Below are 23,189 nucleotides of genomic sequence, written 5' to 3' on the forward strand. Positions count from 1 at the left end.
ACCCAATTACAAATACAAACCCAATAATAATTATGTGGATTCACATAATACAAGACATTCCCAACTCCAACAAAAATATCTTACACATCATCAATAGGGCCTCCTAACCAAGGAATTAGCTATACTGTTTATCTCTCGTCGAACATAAGGGGGAAAAAGTCCATAGAATAAGAAGCTAGAGGCATGATATCTGTAACAATTGTAAAAACTTCAAATGTAGATTGCCCATTGGGTAATTAATGAGGGAGCCGAAACTAGCTGTGTAGCTCGAGCTGGCTATCAAATTGACAATTTAATGATAATGAAATCCTGAAGCAAAAGAAAGATCTAAGAAAGAGTTTGAAGCCATTGCCAAGGTAGATGGGTGGTTTTCCCTGTAATTAACCTTTGTGCCATAGAATATGTAAAGTAAAACATGCAAGTTTTTCTTTGGTTAGAATAATAAACACCCATTGCTTGTTTGTCTAATCTTTTCCATAGGTGATCCTTTCATCTATGAAATATTTTTCATAAATGACATAATGATGATTGAGAATGATGTAGACATTGTTAGGGACTTGGGTAGAACTAATTCTCAAAAGCTAATCATTAAAAAAAGGGTGTCTAAGTACCTATAAACCTCCCACATTCCTCATTCATATCCGATGTGGGGTTATTTTTTCCGCGTGAAACCCCAACAATGTTGTCATCGTAAAGAAAAGATGCATCTGTTCACTAATCTCTCATTAAAAGATCTTGATGAAGCTGTCTATACATCCTAGAGATTGAACTTATAAAATGTCATAAGAGCAGGATTACTCAATCCAATGATATAGATAAATTTCTGGTCGAGTATAACAAAGGGAAGAGTTCTTTTTGTGCATAATATACTGGTTACTAAAGTATCAATTTTGGTCCAAGACGTGGGCATGAGTATAGTTATTGGTTTTCTTTACAATAAACAAATTTGGATATTTTTATGGGTTTTAACTTTGACAAATTGGTTTCATTTTGCAAAGCTTTGTAGAAATTCCTGTATCTTCTCCTAATTCTTCATGCAACCAACTCAACTCAACCCAATATGACAAGGTCATATTCCACAATTAAATGGGATTAGTTACACAAATCCTGTTTTGCCATTCAACTCTATTTAAAGCTATGTTTGTTGCTAGATGAAAGCAGGCTAGATGGGACAAAGATTTAATCCGGTTGCATACCAATTAAGTAAATTACTTCAATTACAGATAATAAGATTTGAAATTATTCTCCTATATCCCTAAATGAATTTATCCACTGATAGAACAACCAGTGCTTGTGGATGAATTTCACAACGATTAGCATATTTTGCCAATGAATTCCCATGTACATCTCAACACCAGTTTTATGTGCTCCACTACAAAAGTATGAGAAAATTACTTGGACACCCCTTGTAGTATGGCCTAATTATTTAGTCTCCCCAACGTTTGAAATAAATACTTGAACACCCCCTGCAGTTTACCATTTCTTTCAAGTACCCCTGTCTGTTAGTCAGTCACGGTTAACATGGGTTAAATATTTTGCAAATGCCTAAACTACCCTTAAGGTGTAGTGAAGTGACATATTTGCCACCCTTCTCTTTCTTCTTCTTCTCCTTCTCTCTCCTGTAACCAAAAAAAAAAACCCAACAATTATGGCAGCTGTTTCAAAAACTATTAGGGCATCTTTGAAGATTAAGCCCGAAAGGTCGAATCGGAATCAAAGAGAAAAGCTTCGTTCGAGGCTCTTATGGCAGTCGTCCTCGCCGTCTTCTCCTTCATTGGAGATGCTATCGCTGCTGATGCTCCAGCTCCAAGTCCTACTTCTGGTGCCGGACTCAGTGCTATCTCCGTATCGGTCACCGCTACTTTCCTTGTCTCTTTCTTCGCATTCATGCTTAGATCATTCTACCGATAAACGATTTGAAGATCTCGTACGTTCCTGAATCTATTTTCTACTATTCCATCTAAACTACTCAGAGACTAATGGATCAAGCCATGGATGAAACTAAACCCCCACAATCCCACACTCATGTCCAGGGGTTTGAGCTTCATTCCATTTTTTTCCTGTTTGACCCATAGATATAAAATCAGAATCGAGAAGGCAAATCAAAATTGGCCGAACCTGATCCTGATTCTTGTTGTTCCGGAGCAAACGATCCATACAGGTTTTCTAGGGTTTAGGCAGAAAGAATCTGGACAATTTCAACAAATTTCAGCATCAGATTGGAATAAGCTGAACCCTATTCAGATACTGATTCTTGTTTTAAACCATGGTTTTATCCCAATTCAAGACTCAAGGACTCTAGCAATAACAACTGAGAAAGGCAGATTCCATCAGATATTCGATCGAACATCTTACACCATAAAATTACACCCAAAATAAGAGAGAGAAAAGACAGAATTAACAAATGAAACCAATTGCACGAGTTCAGTGCAAACATTTAATCTACACGTATATATAATGTAGAACATGGAAAACAAAACAATAGAGGGAGAGAGATTGAAAAGTTTAGGAAGCTAAGACCGAGTGGCGTTTGTGATTTCCATTATAAGTGGGAAAGGACCGTAGGGTTTGGTGCAATTTATTCTAGGTTCAGATTAAATCAAAAATCAGGAAACCGCAGAGTTCAGGTCTCAATCTCTCGTAGTATCTTCACGCACAGCCATGGCTGTCCCTTTTTGTTTTTTTGGTTGGGAAGAAGGGTAATTTGATAATTTTAGTTTTACTGTTTTCTATTGAATAGGTGATAAGGGTAAAATAGATATTTTCATTTAAACACTAACAGCAGACTAACACCGTCAAGTTTCGAGGGGTGTCAAGTAATTATTTCAAACGTTGGTAATCGTAAGCAAAATGGCCATAGTATAGGGGGTGTCCAAGTAATTTTCTACAAAAATTTATGATTTTTCACCAAAACCAGAACCATTTATTTCATATCTGGAAATATAAATTGAATCACTTGGTTCATTAATTGGGTAGAATTTAAATGCAAAAATCAGGAAGGCCTTAGCAGAGTACTCTGAATATATTTCTTAATGGTCTCCATGAAGACTTAAAAATGAAAAATCCTGACACACTGAACTTTGAATTTTGCACTATGAAGATAAATTAGTTTCTTTCAGGCCACAATGATAAAACCTAGGGCTTCTACAGTAATGCTGAAGTAATTTATTCCAACCACAAGGCCTTAGTAGAGTACTCTGAATTCCATCTTCTTTTAGAGAAATGACAATCCTCTTTCCAATGGATAAAAATGCATACCTTGGCTGTGTGAAAAAAAAACCCTATAGTTTCCCATTTCTGATATATTTCTGAGTATGCAGTGGCAGAATGGTCATGTCCACCCAATGACCTGGATTTGGAAGAAACTCAAATTTCTTTCTCGAAAAAAAAGGGGTATGTTAGGCTTTGGAATGGACAAGTCATCTAAATTAAAATTTAGAATCCAACCCCTAACAAATCGCAAACCTTCCAAGTTCAAAAACCTCAAATACTGTGACCCAAATTATGAGATCAACCAACATAATGAAATCAGGACTTTAAGCATCAAGGATTCACTGCATTAGGTTGTCTCATCCCTGTCAACAATTACTTCCCTGAAAAACATACAAAGTTACTGAATGAAGTAATGTAACTTTCCATGAAAGAATTTGATTAGATGAATCCTCACTAGTATGAACTTTATAAACTTGCACCTTGAAGCTGAATTACAGCGTCAAAGCTGAATGCTTCACCAGGTTCAAATGTAGATTCAAGCTCTTCGAAGCTCTGATTAACTCTCAAATCACTTGTGACTTTCAAACCTTCCTGAAAAAGTCGAAGAAAGAAGACAAAATCAGAGAACTTTATCAAACCTAGTTATTTATTTCGCAATACGTAAATACTGAGAGGGAATCTCATTACAGAAGGTAGAGTTACAAAGAGAACAATACTTATAGGTAGTGTAACAAATATATGACTATATGAGAATGTGGGAGAAATTTGATAATTTAGGGTAATGTGTATGAGAAAAAAGAAGACAAAAGTAGTAAAATTGAAGCAGTATTTCCCAATGGTTTAGCTCCTTAATCTCATACATCAAAATTGATGATTCAACCCTTACAATGTACAAACACTAAATAAGGAAGATGACTGTAGCCACCCAATAAGTTGGAGCAGAATTTTCTAGTGTCATTTTTTTTATATGAAACAATAATGTTAATTGTTAAAAAAAAAAAGAGGTATGAAATGAACACGAATTCAACTTGAAGAACCAAAGTAATGAGCTACTATCTGAAAACTGTGCATGTATGTTTGTGTTAGTCAGGCCTTTGAACTATTCAATAAAATGCAAATAAATTACAATATTGACAAGAATTTTAAACCATTTACCTTTTCTACATAATCAGCAACAGTCGAATTGATTATTTTCTTGATTACTTCCATGTATACTTTTGAATGTCCGAGTATGTGAAGGAGGACATCATTGGGAATCTGCCAAGCATTATAAAATGAACATAAAGAATCAAAAAGTCCCACACTGGCTAAAATAGGAAGTCTAACAAAATTCTAACACTTTTTTTTGTTGCTCCTCTTTATATTTCTACAAATGATTTAGCTTAAAAGGTGTTTAAGATTAACATTCTTTCTGGTTATAATGATCCATAATTGTGGATGTATCTTATACACATTTCCATTGTTGGACCTTAACATGTGGACTCGAACCAAGAAGATTAGATATCAAACTATTGAACTTATTATGTTTGCCGTAGTGATCAAGGATTAAAGTATCGGTCCTCATCGTATTGGCTGATCCGTATTGGAATTGATATGATACCGACTGATACGATACACTTTTTTTAAATGGTTAGGTATCGATAAGTATCATACCATATCGGCTGATACGGTACGATAATACTATCAATACCTATCACTTCTAACGAGATACTTATCAATACACCATTAAAGGTCGACCGTGCTTTGGCGGATAACCCTTCAACCGAGACTGCCAAAAAACTTGCTCAACCTAGTTTTTTTTACTTCATATTTTTGAGTTGGGGTTTGATCAAGCATCAAATACAATTCAAAACCTGCAAACAAACCTCGATTTGGAATCTTTCAACAATCACAAATCTGATATTGATGGAGAACTGCGCAGAACAGGTATATTTCCAAAAAATAACATTTTTGCTTAAATAATTGGGGGCCTGTTCTTTTGCTATAGTTCCATGGATTACGGTAAAACTAACTAAATCATAGCATCAACCATGAGCTATATTGCATAGATTTGTGATCTGATTCTTGAAATTTCTCAGAAACCCAAAAACTGTTCATCATGGAATTTTTCATTTATGTATTGCAAAAACCATGGTATATGGATTTAAGAAAATTATATATAGATCAGACACATCAGATCTATGAACTGCAACCCTTCCAGTAATTTTTCTGTATCTTTTTTTTTTTTTTTAATACATATTTTTGGAAGTTTTAAAATAACTGAAAAATTAAGGATTTTTCATGAACATTACTTCAATGAAGTTTGATACAAAACCTGTAAAGATGTAATGCAGCATACACCTTGGATTGAAGAATATTTTTCAAATTTTCTTTTCTGGAAAAATTTAAAACTACTTTAAAAAAAATAGAATAATTGATTCAAATTGGTTTAATATAGTTTGATAAATACCTTTGGTGAATGAAATGCATGCATATACTTGCATTGACACATTTTTTTTCTTCAAATTTTCTATTTTATTTCAATTGCTTTTTATATTCTAAACATAACGATTATGAAAATAATTAATAAATGATGCACATTGGTTCTACGAAATTTGATAAATACTTACAATGAATGAAATGCAATATGGGGTTATTTTTTACGATTTTTATCTACTTATGTTTGATGTTATGGAAGATGCCACAACATGAGTTACACATTGAGTGGAATTATTGTCAGAAAAATAGGAAACAACAGGCTACATACAAGATGCAATTTTTGTGACACTGCCCCTTATGGAGGTGGGGTAATTAGGCAGAAACAACTTATGTCAGGAGGGTTTTTAAATGTTGCCAAGTGTACAAAGTGTCCTGTAGAGTTAAGCAAGGCAATGCAAAAACATCTAAGGCACGGTAAAGAGAGATCTAATAAGGCAAAGGAAGATGAGGACAGATTCACATAAAACTTGATCGAGGATCTTGAGAATTATGAAGGGTTAGATATGGACGTAGAGGAGGATCCAAAGTTGGCATGGGCCATGTGTGAGTCACGAAAAGAAGCAAGAATGCAATAATGAAGCAATGAGCAGTTGAGAAGAATTCAACCTGCTCGACCAAAATGTCAAGGCCCTAAGTAACTGTTGGCTCTTTATCGTCCACATATAGGTAAGAGAAAGGGTAAGGAGTTTGTTGGAATTAGTAGAGCATCCAGTGTTAGGGGAATGTTTGATTGATTTGCTAAGAGTAACAATGCCAAGGGTAAGAGGAAGAAGAGCTCAGACATCCATGACATGGATCTTGCTACCTACAAAGAGAGTGATGCAGGCCAACAGAGGATAGAAGAAAGCTTTGAGCAAAAAACATTGAGTAACAAAATAGGTAGAAGAATCTCCAAATGGTTACAAAGTTCTATAATTCTAGCTCACAAGGCCAAAGATCCTCACTGCAAGGCTATGGTAAAGGAGATTCAATGTTGTAGGCCAAATGTTAAGCCATCAACGCCTTATGACATTGTTGGGCCTTACCTAGATGACATTGTGGAAGAGATGAATAAGTATATTGAGAGGTTTAAGGAGAAGTGCCCTCTATATGGATTGACCATCATGTGTGATGGGTGGAGTGGATCGATGAGATCGTCCATCATCAACTTCCTTATTTTTTGTGACAGCTGAAAGATCTTCCACAAGTTTGTCAACGCATCTGGGCACCGTTTGATAACGTTATGTTTCTGGTGTTTCTGTGCTATTTGTGTTCCCAGCACACAAATAGCACAGAAAAACCGTTTTGTTTCAAGTGTTTTTGATAACAAAAATCAAAATTTATAACAATTTATGGCCAAAATAACGTTTTTGAAGAAACAACTTTTTGTTGTTTTTACCATTTTGTTGCTTTTATCCAAAAGTGTTGCCCGATAATCAGATCACATTCGTGAGATCCTTTAGTGCTCATCTCTCTGTTGCTCAACTCTGAACTCCATTACAGCAGAAAACCCTAAACCTGCAACTCTCTCTCTCTCTCTCTCTCTCTCTCTCTCTCGCTCATCTCTCTGTTGCTTCTGTGAGATCCTTTGGCTGCTATGAGAACCTCTGCTCGACTTCTCACCTCAAGCTCTCATCGTCCTCACCTCAAGCTCGACGATCACCGCTGCTGTCCCTCTACCATCCAGGTAAACCTCTCTCTCGTTCATGGTGGAACGGACTGATTTTCTGTAAAAGGAAGACCTGCTGCCAATCAAACCCCTAGATCTCAGCAACAGGATTCATCACTTTTAGGTGATATTTGGAGGACCATACCAGCACCCCAGGACCTCCGCTCGACTGCAGTTTGGAGCCTATCTGAACCCTGGTTTGGGAGAAATAAAAAACCCCATCTGTTCAGGTCTTCCCCTGCCTAAGACCCATAGCTCCATCTATCTGTTCATCTCTCTCTCTGTTTCTTGCCTCTCTATCTCGCTCTCTCGGTTTGGATTTTACAGTTTTGATTTTAGGGTTTTTCTTATATAACCTTCGATTCACTGTAATAGGGCTGATTTTAGGACTTTTACGTTACAAATCTTAGGGATTCACTGTATTCATGTTAATTTTTTTAGTTCTCTCGTTTGTTTTTCATCATTGGCACTATTTCAGACCTTAAATCTTTAGTTTTTAAGAAATTGGAGAAGCAGGGTGCTGTTTCTTATCATGAAACGGCAAGGTCTTCCATATGGTGCACCTTATCAACATAAGTAGTTTTGGTTCCATTGTTTGAATTGACAGGCTGTGAATGGTGATTGCTTCTTTCATGCTTTGTGTGGCATGGAAGTGATTATTTTTCCAATTCATTTCTTTCTGTGTCATGAGAGCCTTGATATTTGTTTTGCTTGTGGGTTCAGGGGGGACATTGATAGTAATCTGAAATTTTTTTGGGCCTTCAGTATTGGATTCAATCAATTGATTATCCCTTTCACTCCACTCCATTGCAATCCCTTTAACCCTTTTGGGCATCCATTCTTTAATGAGTAATGTGGTTGAAGGACTCCTGCCTTCCCTTCATTGGAACCCTATATACCAATTGGAGCACATATTACCCGGGGACCATTCAGTGCAGGACCTCAACTTTCAGGGGGGCCTTTAACATAGAGTTTTCATGCTTTCTTCATAAAGTTAGCATTTCTTAGAAGCTTGTTGTACTCTGAAATCACCTTCCACTTCAGTGATTCTTTAATGCTTCCTTACTCTTCATTATAAGGTCACTTTCCCTCTCCTTTTGTTTGTTTTTTTCTTGGGGGGAGTTGAAGAACAAATCCTTCAACGCAAGTGTGTGAAGATGTGCTTTGAACTCAAATTCTTGGCATTAACACTTGTTATCTTCACAAACCAAGATATCCAATGTATCAAAAGATGTTTGAGAATAATGAAAAACTGTGTCCTATGTTAAAGACCCAACTTCAGTAAAAACCAAACCCAACTAGGAAGGACTTCCCTTTAGAAAAACACTATAATGGTTTAAGAATGACAGAGGAACCAATTAAAGTACAACAAAATCCTGTTTGTGTTCTTTGTTTGGGTTACATTAAGTATGGGAAGATCTTTTAAGTATGATGAATATTGATGATTATTGAGAACTGCTTGTTGTTCTCTGTTTTTCTGTTATCCATAGTTACTATTCCTTTCTTTTTGATACTCTCCAGTTACTACTCGGATACTATCGTAGAGTTCTATTCACAGTCCATAATAGTTGCTTATTTCTTCCTAGATTTTCCTATTTCTATTTCTAAAAAACCCTATTCCACCCTACTCTTAGCATTTCTTGTAATTCTGTACTCTTGAAAATCACCTTCCACTTCACATCGCAGTATTATAAAATTAATACTGATTCTTTAATGCTTTTACTCTCATTATAAGGTCACTTTCCTCTCCTTTTGTTTGTTTTTTTCTTGGGGAGTTGAAGAACAAATCCTTTAAGGCAAGTGTGTGAAGATGTGCTTTGAACTCAAATTCTTGGCATTAACACTTGTTATCTTCACAAACCAAGATATCCAATGTATCAAAAGATGTTTGAGAATAATGAAAAACTCTGTCCTATGTTAAAGACCCAACTTCAGTAAAAACCAAACCCAACTAGGAAGGACTTCCCTTTAGAAAAACACTATAATGGTTTAAGAATGACAGAGGAACCAATTTAAGTACAACAAAATCCTGTTTGTGTTCTTTGTTTGGGTTACATTAAGTATGGGAAGATCTTTTAAGTATGATGAATATTGATGATTATTGAGAACTGCTTGTTGTTCTCTGTTTTTCTGTTATCCATAGTTACTATTCCTTTCTTTTTTGATACTCTCCAGTTACTACTCGGATACTATCGTAGGTTCTATTCACAGTCCATAATAGTTGCTTATTTCTTCCTATTTTCCTATTATTTCTATTTCTAAAAACCCTATTCCACCCTACTCTCTTTCCCACCACCTTTCCTTGTAATTCAGCCTTAGAAAATCCATAACCATAGGCTGTCTCACATCGCAGTATTATAAAATTAATACTGATTACTGACACTGAGATTTTACCCTCAACAAGATCACACAGTCCATAATAGTTGCTTATTTCTTCCTATTTTCCTATTATTTCTATTTCTAAAAACCCTATTCCACGCTACTCTCTTTCCCACCACCTTTCCTTGTAATTCAGCCTTAGAAAATCCATAACCATAGGCTGTCTCACATCGCAGTATTATAAAATTAATACTGATTACTGACACTGAGATTTTACCCTCAAAAGATCAAACTAGTCATTGTTTACCAGAGAGCTGAGTCAAAATGAGAAAGCAAAATAGTAGATAGTGTCTTCTTTTTCCTTCTTTTTACAATCTGCAGAGAGGTAGGAAAGTTGCACCGGTTCTGTTCTATTCAAGTAAGATAATTAAGGAACTCGGCTGCAGTAGCAATGGCAGCTCCTACGATAGCATCTACCACGACTTTGTCTCTACTGCTGTTGCTGGCTGCAGATATCAGAGCTCCACTTACCCACAGGGAGGAGTATTTCTAGATCAAACCAAATGGTGGGAATGAGCAAGAACTCTCTGAGTCAGATATGGAGGCCATGAACTAATCTGGGTCATCGAGGACATTGATAGGATATTGGTGATGGATCGGTTGAGTAAGGACCAATAAACAACTCTAGCAGATCCAATCATAGAGAACATCATTAGACAAATGGATGATGATGAAACACAAGCACAAGACCTAAACACTAGTAGCTCTGATGATGGTGACATTAGGAGGACGAAATCAGGTGCTTCGTATGGAGGAACCCAACAGGATAGTGATGATGATGATGGCGGTGATGGTGATGGTGGTGATGATGACGAGGATGATGATGGCGATGGTGATGGTAGTAGTAGTAGTGGGGTTGGTGGTGGTGGTGGGGGTAGTGGGGTTGATGGTGGTGGTGGGGCTTCACAATCTTATGTTGGGTTGTAGGATACACACATGCAACCCAAGATGAGGATCATGGTGCTCACCCAAAGCCACAAGCATATAGTTGGAAGGGTAAGTGTGCCCTTGATCCAATGACAGTGATGTGCTTATAAGGGGCATGACGTCACTAAGCATGAGTTTGGATCACGCTAGTGCTTCATCAGGCCAAGGACAGTATGCTTCTTCGGGCTATGGACATGGGGCTTCTTCAGGCTATGGAAGTTATGGACACAGTCAGGCACAACCACAACTCAGTATGTTTCCGACATTGGCCACTCTAGAGCAGTACACACGATTCTACTATGAGTAGGAGAAGCATTACTATTTCAGTCTGTGCCCAACATCATCCTAGTTGCTCCTATGCCAGAAGACTCTTCCACATATGAGTTTGAACTTTGAACCACCCCAACACTCTTCATGACATTAGACTATTACTACATGTAAGAAACCTCATCCTCAATTGAATGCATTTGTCTCGTTATATGTTGTTCTCCATTTAGTGTTTATACATGATACATGTTATATACTGATTATTTATAGAGTTTTTTGCACCAAAAGTGTATTTTTATGCGTATCTCCAATACAATAGGTCTCTTAAAATCGCCCCTCTGATACATACCCGATATACCGATACTTCAATCCTTGGTGGTGGCCCATCAATTAATGGACTTGTATCATATGACCTTTTGTAAGACATTAGTCGTTCGGATACTCAAGGGTCACCATGATTTCTCAAGTCCAGCCTTTTGGTACTTTCAATGGATCATTAAATGATTACATCGATATGGCATGTCCCATGTCATGGTTTATTGTGCACTATGTTGACCTATGGCACTAATACTCATTGATATACAATCAGTATGCATAAAGTTAATGGCAGTAAAACAACATAAGAGGAAACTTACATTGGGAGTTTTTCCTGACACCACGTTGTTCATTGAGGAAGAATCAATAAAAGAAAATCCAGCACAAAGACAGAATGAATTAGAAATTCCAGTTAAATAATGGAAAGTCATTAGCGAATATTAGTACTGAAAATTTTGTAAAAATTGCTTCTGCATAAGACTATGACTCGTAGTGGAAACGAAAACAGAGGACTCTGTTTGGTTATTTTGTTGTAATTAAGAAGATTTGATATTTTACTATTTTTTTATACAAAGGAAAATTTTGTTGGCAGGCACTGGAAACCATGACACAACTCCCAAATAATTCTGACAAGATACCTGCTCCAATTTTGGGAGATCAAAGTGGTTAGATAAGAATTAATATATTTCTAAATTACAACTCAGAACAACACATTGGTTGGCAAAGGGAAGATCTTCCTTGGGACCAACAGCAATGTTTGAAGTTCACTCTCAGTTTTTAAAGATTTTAATAAGCCTATTAATTGACCTCAAGGCTAAGGAGGCATCAATCTAACCCCAGTTTACACTGCAGTTAGCTTCCTTAGCTGCTCTATTTATGTGGAGCACAGCCAGATGAGAGCATCAAAAAGTTGCTGTAAATCATCATAGATGCAGTCCTCATAGACCATTTTGGCCTCATCATGGGCCTAAAACGTGGGCCTCAAAGTGGACCTCCTTTTGGGCCTCATGTTATGGGCTTTTGTTATTCTATTATTATTCATTCACTGTTCTGCAAGTCTTCTTCTTCAGTTCTTAGTTTACTATTGCTGGATTCTGACCTATTCTGATTGCAGAGATTGTGTCCTCAGTGCTACCAATCCAGCAATTGGGTGGGCTTTCCCTTTGATATTTTCTTCTCCTTCATCCTTTCTACCTTCGACCAAATTTTCGGAGACTCTGATCAATCGATTGTGAGTTGAGTTACTAAATTCTGGTTTTGTCAGATTTCTATTTTCTGACCACACTTGTTTCTCCCATTCTAACCATCAATAAATATGCTTTGATATTTTACATATAATCCACCTATTAGAACCTTTATTTGACCCTAGTTTCAGCCTCATTGGTTTAGTGGATTGTGAGTTGTCATCCTAACAATTTCCTGCCCAAGTTTCTCAGTTTGGCTTCACTGCGATTCTGGTTATATAATTGGTTTATTCAGCCTAGTAAACCTCATCAAAACCTGTTGGATCAAAGGCCCATCACATATGTCACCTAACCCAAAGCTTATTCACAGTAAATTAATCCCTTTATGTGAAACTCCTGCATCAGATATTACTCATTAACTATAGATGCCAGAAAAAAAACAAGCATTACATTAACTATTATCTGCTGAATTTGTTGAAATATACCTCCTTTTACTCTTCGGAAGCCAGGAATAGGCTGTGCTGCAGAAACCATCTCGGAGAAAACATTGTCAAATATAGCTTGTGTTTTGGCTCCATATACATCTACTTTTATCTGGTTGTCATGTTTGTGAACATGAAATTTTATCAGAACTGGACATCCTTGAAATAAAAAAGTTTATTTTGAAGAACCTATAAAAGTTAGGCCTCTTAAATACAATTTTGAATGCCTCAATGAAATCTGAAACAACTTTAAGTTTAGGGAATTAAATGTTTCCCATTGTCATAATTTCCAGGTTGATATTTAAACTTCCTTAATATCAAGTCATTATCTGACCATGACTAGAAAAGACTGGGAAAAGAAAACCCTTTTTACCTCTAGCTCTGTAGCCTTAGAGGTAGTAGTGGTTGTAACAGAGAAGTCTTCAAAAGGAGCAGTGGAAACATTTTCTAAACATCAATAAACATGGAAAGTTAAACATTATGTCAACTAGAACATTACAAAAACATCTTGAAGAAATATATTGGTAGAATAAAAATTTGTGTTTGTACCTACTGATACAGCAGAAGCAGAGGCAGAAAATCTGCAACTTGCCCTGTAATATGAATACAAATAACTGAAACCAAATGATGCATAAACTAAAATCCTGAATTGAAAGCTTTAAAAAAGTATTGCATTTACTCAGTCAGCATCTGAGTTAAAGTGAAATGAAGAAGAAATTCCACAATCGGCAAAGCTGAAGTGGGGAACTGGAAGTCAACTTCGTGTATCAAAAACTAGTAACCAACACCAATGGATTACAGGAGAACTAAAAACTATAGGAATACATAGAATAATTATAGTATATTAGTATGACCAGCGTCAAACTAAACATGGAAAATGAGGTATGCGCAAACAGAAACCTAATTTGCTTCAAATCTTAATCAAAGACTAAATCAGATTGACAACAGAATGTGGAGCTTCTCCAAGTACATGTAGTGACATTTAAAAGTGGGACCAAGAAAATTTATGCACTTGTCGGTTTTAATGTATTTTCCAAAACAATGGTGCAAAATAGCCATTTCAATGCGCACCAGGAACTCAAAATGCACCCAAAGACACACACACACACACACACACACACACAAATATAGGATGTTATTGAAATTTGTAAATGAAAATAAAAACAAAAAGGTAGTTAATGGTTCACAATGAAAAAGACAGAGGAGAAACTCCATGCTATATAGGAAAGAAAGCAATCACTCTATTCAACTATGGGAGCTAGATCTGGACTAGCCTGCTATGAAACCTGTTATTCCCAATCCAGTGTTTAATGTAGCCTAGTCATGGGAAAATTCACCAAGCTCACATTACATAGAATATGTAGTCAACCTAGGTAATTTCCCTCTCTTAGTTTGTTTGGACACAAAATTGGTATTTAATTATTCAAATTTCTGTCTTTTCAAAAAAATTGGGAAAATATCTTCAAACCAATCACAGAAAGAAGGCTATACAAAACCCAAAGTTCAATTTTTATATTGATTAGAACCTCTAGAGATAAAATCATATCTAATACCTTCTATTTTTATATTGATTAGAACATCTAGAGATAAAATCATATCCAATACCCCCTTGTTACAATATTTTTTGTCACTATAGCATATAAAATGAATAAAATCCCCATGGCAATTGGTGAAATCTACAAAGTTCATCTAACTTGGTGAACATTAACATTTCCCTTTTGTTTCTGTCAATAACATGCAATAATAACTCAAAATTTGTAGAAAAATCTCAAAACCAGACATTCTGGGTATAATAACTTCAACTATGATTTGTCCTTTTATATGTTCCAATGACCAAACTACTTTTAAAAGGTTTTATGAGATAGGATTTTCATTCCTTCCTTTAAAAAAAAAAAAAAAAATCTACTATTAGGTTTCCTGTATCTCAAAAATTGAACAGTGGATTTTTTCGATATATAGATCTTTTACTCTTTTTTTTTTTTTTTCCTAAGACAGTTTGGCTTTAAAAATTTTACCCTTCATTTCTTAATATTTAGCTTGGGGCAAAGTTATGGTATAAGTTTCACCTTGAAAAATATTCTGGGACAATATTAGTCATTCCAAGAGAGCAAGAGGCTCGTCGGGGAAAACACCTTGGAACGCCAATGTCCATTATTTTCTTTTGACATGTTGTCTGTATCAAAATAAAAAATATTAGATGATCCATCTCAGCTGAACAAGAGTCAGGAAGCATAAATGAATATTGATAAGGGTTCTCTCCTTCAATAATTCATAGGAAGAATAAATAATACAGTAATAATAATTATTACTGAAATAAATAAGTGAAATAAAAATAAGATTTTCTCCCACTCAGGGAATGGATTAATCTTGAGGAACCATCATTTTAATCTTGGAAAATAAAGTGTTTTTCATTGTACTCCACCAAAATTAACTAATTAATGCAAAAAGATAAAGCAACCAAAAATAAAAAGGCAAAGACAAATGTTCAGAGTATCAAAAATAAAACAATTATAAACGAAAAGGAAGAAACATAAAGTCGTCTGAATGAAAAAGAAAAATGAGAAAATGGGTTTCAGGAAAACGGGGAAAAGAATATACTCAAAGAACCAAAACCAACATGCAGGAAACCAGAGCAACAGATTTAAAAAGGGGGAAAAAAGAATTCTCTAGAGATGAGGCTTACTAAATTTTTTTTAAAATAAATTAAAAAAAAAACGTAGGAAAAAAATGCTGCAACTACGCAAGCTCATCCAAGTGAATTCTTTAGATAAATAAAAATAAAAAAGAACTGAAATTCCTATTAAGAATTGTTAACCAACATGATTCAAAGCCAAAACTAACGAATAATAACTAATTTCTAAAATCAGGAAAAAAACATGGAGAAGCCAATACTTACAGCCAGTGAGAAAGAGAAACTGCCGTTCTGTTCAAAGCTTTTCTTACCTTAGGACTTATTAGGGAACTGAAGGGAAGGGTCTTAACGGCTAACTCCATTTGTTCACAGGGATAGACCGAGAGAGAGAGAGAGAAAAAGGAAAAATAAAGGCTTCTAACCGGTCACGTGGTTCCTGCGACTAGACATAGACTGTTTGAATTAATCTTCAGCCCCAATAAATTTAAGGGTTGCTGAGAAATGCCTCCCTGAAAATGCCCATTTATCCAAATGCCCTCTACAACTTTTCTAATTGCAAATTCCTTCTTATTTTTAAAATATTGTAGCACTTTGGTTCCTGTCGTTAATTTAGGACGTTAGATGCTAAATTTAAAAAATCTAATAACCAAAATGCTCTTCTGACAATAACCCATCAAAGAGAACTCTTGCCCATTTCAAATTTAAGGAGAATTCAAAGAACTGATTGATACCAACATTTTATCTTTAAGGACATCTAACCATTTACCCTCTTCGAACATAATTAATTTTCCGACCCTTATGGGACTTCGTGCTACTCAAAACCCTCTGCCTTCCTGATTTTACTCTACGATAATCCTCTTTCCTACTGCGTTGGCTCTTCGATCTTAGCGCCCTCTCTATCTTCCCCTCACTTACCTGGGGACGGGCTTGGCATTTAGGGATCGGTGACTATTCTCTCTCTAGTTTCGTCTCTCACTGCTGATCTTCTGTCTCTCTCACCTTCCTCACCCTCTCTACCCCTTCCCGTCTCCTTCTGTTGGGTTCTCTGCCTCGCCTTGACGGTGGGTTTCTACTCTACTCTCTCGCTCCTTCGCTTCGTTTGGATCCTGTGGTCATCTGTTTGATGACGTATTGGCTCTGCCGGTCGTGCTCACGGTTGTTGAGTGTTTCGCTGTTTTGGACTTGAGTTTTGTCCTCTACCCTCCCAATCTTGTTACTGTTTCCTTTCTGGGTTAAGTTGCTTGGTTTTCTTACTCTTTAGTCTTCTCTGTCCCTTTCTAACTTTTTGTGTCTTTTCACAGTGCACACCCCTTTGTCCCCATGTCTTCGCGATCTTCTACTTCTTGACATGGGTCCTCCTCTCGACATCCTTCCCGTTCTTGTTTTCGCTTCACGGAGGAGCGCTCCCAGAAATTCTCTCTATGGCTTCCCCAAGCCCCCTAAGGATCTATTCAGTTAGTTTTTGGGTAATTTATGGAAGCCTTTTGGTGTGATTTCAGTAAAATGTTTTGATAAGGGAGCTTTTTTGTGGTCTACTACCTACCCTCGCAGCGATTGGAGATTATGGACCACATTCCTTGGTGGTTTGAGAATTGCCTGCTTCATCTGGTTCGACACTCTGTCGATGATCCTTATTATGTCTTTGAGCTTGACACTATCCCTTTGTGGCTTCAGTTGCACCAGGTCCTTCAAACTTGTCTAAATTCCAAGACTTTGCGTGGTTGCCTTGGCGATATTGGCAGGCCGATGGATTCCATGTTCAATGTTGAGGAATTGGGTCTTCCCCCAGACACTGTTCGCATACGAGTGATTATTGACAAGCGCAAACCTCTGATATTGTCTTCTACTGTGATTGACACTTCAGGTTCCTCTCATCCAGTTTGTATCAGCTATGAATTGAAATTTCTATGTTTGTGTTGTGGCCGTATCTATCACGACCTCTCTCACTGCCCATATATTCGTGGGACCCCTGCGGCTCCTCTCCCTCCACTTGGCTTCTATAATGGCTCTCTGTCTCCACCACTACTCATCAATAATCTGTCTGGCTTGGCCCACGTGTCCAAGGTGTGGTTTCTACTAGAACACTTTCGTCCTCAGATATGGATATTTCTACTTCTGCAACTCCACCAGTCTGTTCAACGGCGTGCCCTTTTGCCTCACTGCCCACCGGAATGTTAACCACTGATAATGGGGCCCCGACTACTCTTAATGAATCTAGTCCACCCATGTTCAGTTCTACTTTGCTGCCTTCGCTTGAAGGCTCTAGTCATATTCCGCTGCCATCGTTATTCTCTGTGGCTGAAGATCTACATTGGACACCACCAGCTCCGGCTCCCACAGTGATCTGTCAGACTTCTCGTTTGGCACCTCTCTCTGGTTTGAGCACATTCATGGCTTCATCTACTGGGCTTCACTATACGGGCCCGTGCTCTGGTGCTCCTTCTCAGGTCTTTACCACTGCTGCTCTTAACTCAGGGATGTTCTTTGGTTCCAACCTCGCGGCTCCTGCACCTAAGAAGAGGAAGCTCTCCCAGCATAATTGGAGTGCTCCCATCCTGTTGGAGTTTACTATCAAGGACTCACTATCTCAATCTCTGCTTTCCTCCTTGGATCCTCATGCACTTATCAGCCTTCCGAAGGAATGGCTTCAAGAACTCTCCCCCCAAGCTCCTTTTGATTCTGACTTATCTCAGCATGTTTCTGCCCACCCTCAAGCTTCTATGTCTTCGGTTCCTCTGAATCCAGGTTTTTCTGTCACCGATCCCGATATGCCAGATCCTATCCAGGTAAGTACTCCCACCGCTTGCTGTGTTGATTTTGCTAATTACCTCTGTGTATATTTCATGCTTATGCTTGCTATTGTCCTAAGCTGGTTTTTACTGGATCGTAAGTCTAGGACTAGGGAATTCCTTCCTCGCAGGTTTTGGTTTACTACTCTTACTCTCTTACTGCTCTTTGTTACTTTCCCTTTGCCTTATCTGCTTATCCTTCTTGCCAAATTTGTGATATCCATGAAGTTTTTTTCTTGGAATGTCAGTAAACAATTCCCTCACTAAAAATTGTCTCACCTTTTACATTAAAAAACACAACCCGGATCTTATCTTTCTTTGTGAAACTAAATGCTTGGACCACAATGCTTTGCACTTTAAATTTTTACACAATAATTTTAAGACCTTACACTACCACAACAGCTCTGGTTCTAGAGGATTGAAGGGGGGGGGATATTGGGTGCTTTCATCTCCCACCCTCAATGCATCACTCATCCACTCTCACCCATCCTTCGTTGCATTTCATATCATTGATGCCTTATCTCTGGAATTTATTGTAATTTTTATCTATGCCCCCCATGCTTGTGATTGTGTTTCTTTTTGGAAGGAGTTACACTCCTTTCTGGCTGCTATCAATTGTGGATTTATCTTGATGGGTGATTTCAATGAGCTTACTTCTAGCTCGGACAAACTTGGGGGCAGACCCTTCTTCCCACACCCCTCCCATAACCAACTCCTCACCCTTATTGATGATTTTTATCTAGATCGCCTCAGCCCATTTGGTTTGCGGTTTACCTGGACAAATAGACAGAGGCTAGGCTTACCAAAGAATGTATTGATCATTGCTTGGTGTCACCCTTATGGCTCTCCATCTTTTCGAACCCCTCCCTTACTAAGCTCCCTTCTGTTAGTTCTGACCATAACCCTCTTCTCCTTACAACCAACCCTGTTAAAAAGACCTTTCGAAAGCTTTTTCATTATCAAGAGGCTTGGTTGCACCACCCCGATTTCTTTGATTTTTGCACCTCAAAATGGAGACTGTTGAATAATGATATTCTTCAATCCAAGTTAGTCTCCTTAAGTCGCCTCTTGAAGGTCTGGAACAAAAACGTTTTTGGCCATATTGACACTTTAAAACAGCAATATTTTGACTCCTATGCTTCAATTGATAATGACATAGCATTGGATTCCAATCCCCATTCTTTTTCTGAACTCCAAAACATTGCAACTAGACTCCACTGGATTGCTGTGGCTGAAGAAACCTTTTGGCTGCAAAAATCCAGACATAGCTTTCTTACTGCTGGTGATCACAATACCAAATTTTACCATGCCATTGCACGGACAAATATCCGCCGTAGATCTATATCCTTTATCCTAAATGAGAATGGCTTGAAAGTCACCGATCCCAGAGGTATTGCATCCCTTTTCTCCTCTCATCTCTGTAGTATCCTTGAAACCTCTAAACCCCTGGACCCCTTCTTTATTGAATGTTTATTTCCTAATGTGCTAACACATTCTGACAACTCTTTTCTCTGTTCCGTTCCGACCCTCCCTAAGCTCAAAGGGGCTGTATTTTCTATTAGAGCCTACAAAGCACCGGGCCCTGATGGGTTCCAAGCCTGTTTTTACCACAAGTTTTGGGAGGTCATTTGTCAGGATGTCTTTTCTTTTGTCTCCTCCTTCTTTCTCAACTTTGCTCTACCCCCACAGTGCAACCATACCCTCTTGTGCATGATCCCAAAGAAGGAGGCTGCAACCTTTGATGCTGATTATCGACCTATAAGGCTCTGTAATGTATCCTACAAAATCGTTGCCAAACTCCTGGCCAACAAACTTCGTCCTCTATTATCTTCCTTCGTCTCCCCTTTCCAGGCTGCCTTCATCCATGGCCGCCAAATAGCTGATAATATATCCATTGCACAGGAGGTTTTTCACTATTTACAGCACCTCAAAGGTAAGAAGGGCTATGCTGCTATTAAATTGGACATGTCCAAGGCTTATGATAGGGTTGAGTGGCCCTTTCTATACAAAATCTTTAACTTTCTTAGGATTCCATGACAATTGGACCAAACTTGTTTCTAATTTAATCTCCACTGCCACGTTTTCCATCAAATTAGAAGGGAGTGCTTTTGATTTTTTCAAACCTACGAGGGGCCTTAGACAAGGGTGCCCCTTGAGTCCTTACCTTTTCCTCCTCACTATGGAAGCCCTGTCTCGACTATTGGCTACCTACAGGGACCTGAATCTCTTTAGAGGGGTTAAAATAGCCCGCAATGCCCCTGAGATTTCACACCTTCTTTTTGCAGATGATACTTTTATCTTCTGCCGCGCCTGTGAGGAGGATTTCTCTACTGTTCAGGCCATCCTTGATTTGTTTTCTGCTCTTACTGGACAAGAAGTAAATTTTTCCAAAAGTGAAGTTTTCTTTAGTAAGAATGTTCAGCCATCCCTACAAAGGTCTTTGTCTGATGTCCTACACATTAATGAGATGAAGACCTCATCCTTTTACCTAGGAACCAAGCTTTGCCCCTCTAAGTCAAAATCTAGAGACCTTCATTTTATCGTTGACAGGGTCATGGCCAAATTAGCCACCTAGAAAGCTCATCACCTTTCCTATGCTGGTCGACAGGTGTTAATTCAATCTGTCCTTGCCTCAACACCTTCTCACCTGATGACTGGTTTTCTGTTTCCTAAGAAGATTTGTGCTGATTTGGATTCCATTTATAGTAGATTCTGGCATGGCTAGGCCAATGACCATAGGAAAATACATTTGATCAGTTGGAATAGAATTTGCCCGCCCAAGGCATATGGTGGTTTGGGACTTAGAAATTCTGAGACCCATAATGAAGCCTTAATACTTAAGCTGGGGTGGCGTCTTATTTCTGACCCATCTGCTTTATGGGCTAGGGTTCTAAAGGCCAAATATTTTCCCAATCGATCTATCTTCCATCCTGCAACTACTGCTAAGCGGGCATCGTGGACATGGAACAACATTGCCAAACTGCTACCCTGGCTTAAGACCATGGTTTCCAGAAATATTGGTAATGGTAAATCAACTTCTTGTTGGTTTGACCCTTGGATACCAGGTGTGACAAGTAATCTTCCACCTTAAACCCCCCTTAGCAATCAACTTTATCTTTAGTTAATGATTTCATGATCAACACTACTTGGAATAGGCATTTATTAAACTCTTGGTTTGATTCTCAATCTGTTGATGGTATTCTTCGCATCAATATCTCCCATTGTGATGGTACTTGGACTTGTACTTTGTCTAGCAATGGTAGATTCTCCACCAGATTAGCTGCTAAACAACTAACAACCTCTATTTTGTCAAATCCTCTGCTTAGCCAATGGTGGAAATTTTTTTGGAAACTAAATTTACATCCGCGATTTAAAATTTTCTTTTGGCGTGTCTTAAATGCAGGACTTCCTGTCAGAGATTCGCTTTCGAAATGGATACAAGTCGAGCTTTCATGTGTATTCTATGGCTTTCACAAGGAATCACTTTGACATCTTTTTTTATCTTGTGATTAGACTAAGCGAATCTGGGCTTCTGGTCTGCTTGGATTGAGAACCGAGCACTTATTTGCTCCCTCGCTCATCTGTTTGTGTGGTTCCCTCCTTGGCTCCAGGGCCATGCAAAAACAATCTTTTCGTTGGTTTTTTCTATTTTTATTATTACTTGTTATTCAGTTTGGTCTGTACGAAACAAAGTCCTATATGATGGTTCTAAGGCTGACCCCATAAAGGTCATCCATTATGTTAATCGTTGGATCTCTGATCTAAATTTAACCCCCCTCAACTAACACTTCCATTTCTCATGCACAACACACACCTCACCACATACCTTATCAACCTATACTTCACCAACTTGATGCTGATTCTCTCACTGACCTCACAATGGGCTTGCCTGGTTTACTGGTCGCAGGAGTTTTTGATCCCGAACTTGGAATAGCCAAGTGGACATCATCGATGTTCCTTAGGGGAAAAAGAATTAAAACCAGTTTCGGTCGAACAACTTCTAAGGATGAACCGGTGGCAGAGCTCAGTGGCATTCTACATGGATGGAAGACAGCGGTTGCAAATCATATCAATCTAAGGGAGATATGGTGCTGCAACAAGACTCTTTTTGACCTTTTGTCTAGACAGACCTTTTCTTTGATACCGTGGAACAGTTTACCTTACTTTTTTGACTCTACAGAACTTATGCAAAACTTTTCTAAAATATCCTTTAGGTGGTTTGATACTACAAACACTAAATTGTACAACCCTTCTTGTTTGAACTAAATATATGTGCCATCTTTCATAAAATAAATTTAAAAAAAAAAAAAAAAAAAAACCATCAAAATTAAAGAATTAAATGACCAAAATGCCTTTATCTTCTCCAATCATTGAAAAATTTTTCCCCAAATTGGTTAGGGTTTGAACCCATCTGGAAAGCAATCAGAATTGCAAGTACCCTCCTAAAGAATTACAAAACAAATTGCAGTGGAGCAACAATATCATGTGGTCCAGTGTAGCATTACAGAGTGCTTGCAAAACTCATGCTGACCTACAACTTTGAAAACGTACAGGCAAGTAGCTTAGCAGGAAAGCTAGTAAGAATGCAAGATTTGATGGGACTGAAACCTGGGAAAGTTCATCTCACTATAAGTTGCAAGCAAAAATTGTGTCTCATGGAAAACGGTCATATATGGTATATGAAAAACAGAATTAGGTGCGGAAATCAGCAAAATAAAGAAGCAAATTGGAAAATTGCACTGATTTAATATGATACAAGTTAAAGAATTTGGCATTTGTGCAAAGAAGCTATATTTTTTGATAAGAGAATCTAATTAGAAGGAAAAAAAACAGAGATTACATTGTCTACGTACTATGTCTAATTCACATTTACTT

At 37.7% G+C, this 23,189-nt stretch overlaps 1 protein-coding gene across 2 annotated transcripts; it reads right to left on the reverse strand.

The window, feature by feature from the left end:
• Positions 1 to 3,411: 3,411 nt before the first annotated feature.
• Positions 3,412 to 15,880, reverse strand: LOC122653731 (trigger factor). 2 transcript variants are annotated; one of them, XM_043847670.1, is made up of 8 exons: positions 15,790 to 15,880; positions 14,960 to 15,066; positions 13,443 to 13,486; positions 13,267 to 13,340; positions 12,897 to 13,005; positions 11,548 to 11,561; positions 4,369 to 4,470; positions 3,412 to 3,804 (listed from the first exon to the last, which is right to left on the reverse strand). In XM_043847670.1, exons 2-8 carry the CDS (start codon positions 15,043 to 15,045, stop codon positions 3,679 to 3,681), a joined length of 555 nt encoding a protein of 184 aa, XP_043703605.1. In that variant the 5' UTR covers positions 15,046 to 15,066; positions 15,790 to 15,880; the 3' UTR covers positions 3,412 to 3,678. The 2 variants fall into 2 exon arrangements, with proteins under 2 accessions (XP_043703605.1, XP_043703604.1); XM_043847669.1 differs by having other exon boundaries at positions 13,443 to 13,507.
• Between the last annotated feature and the right edge of the window lie 7,309 nt (positions 15,881 to 23,189).

The sequence above is a fragment of the Telopea speciosissima genome, chromosome 3 (assembly GCF_018873765.1).
Source record: "Telopea speciosissima isolate NSW1024214 ecotype Mountain lineage chromosome 3, Tspe_v1, whole genome shotgun sequence".
Lineage (NCBI taxonomy): Eukaryota > Viridiplantae > Streptophyta > Magnoliopsida > Proteales > Proteaceae > Telopea > Telopea speciosissima.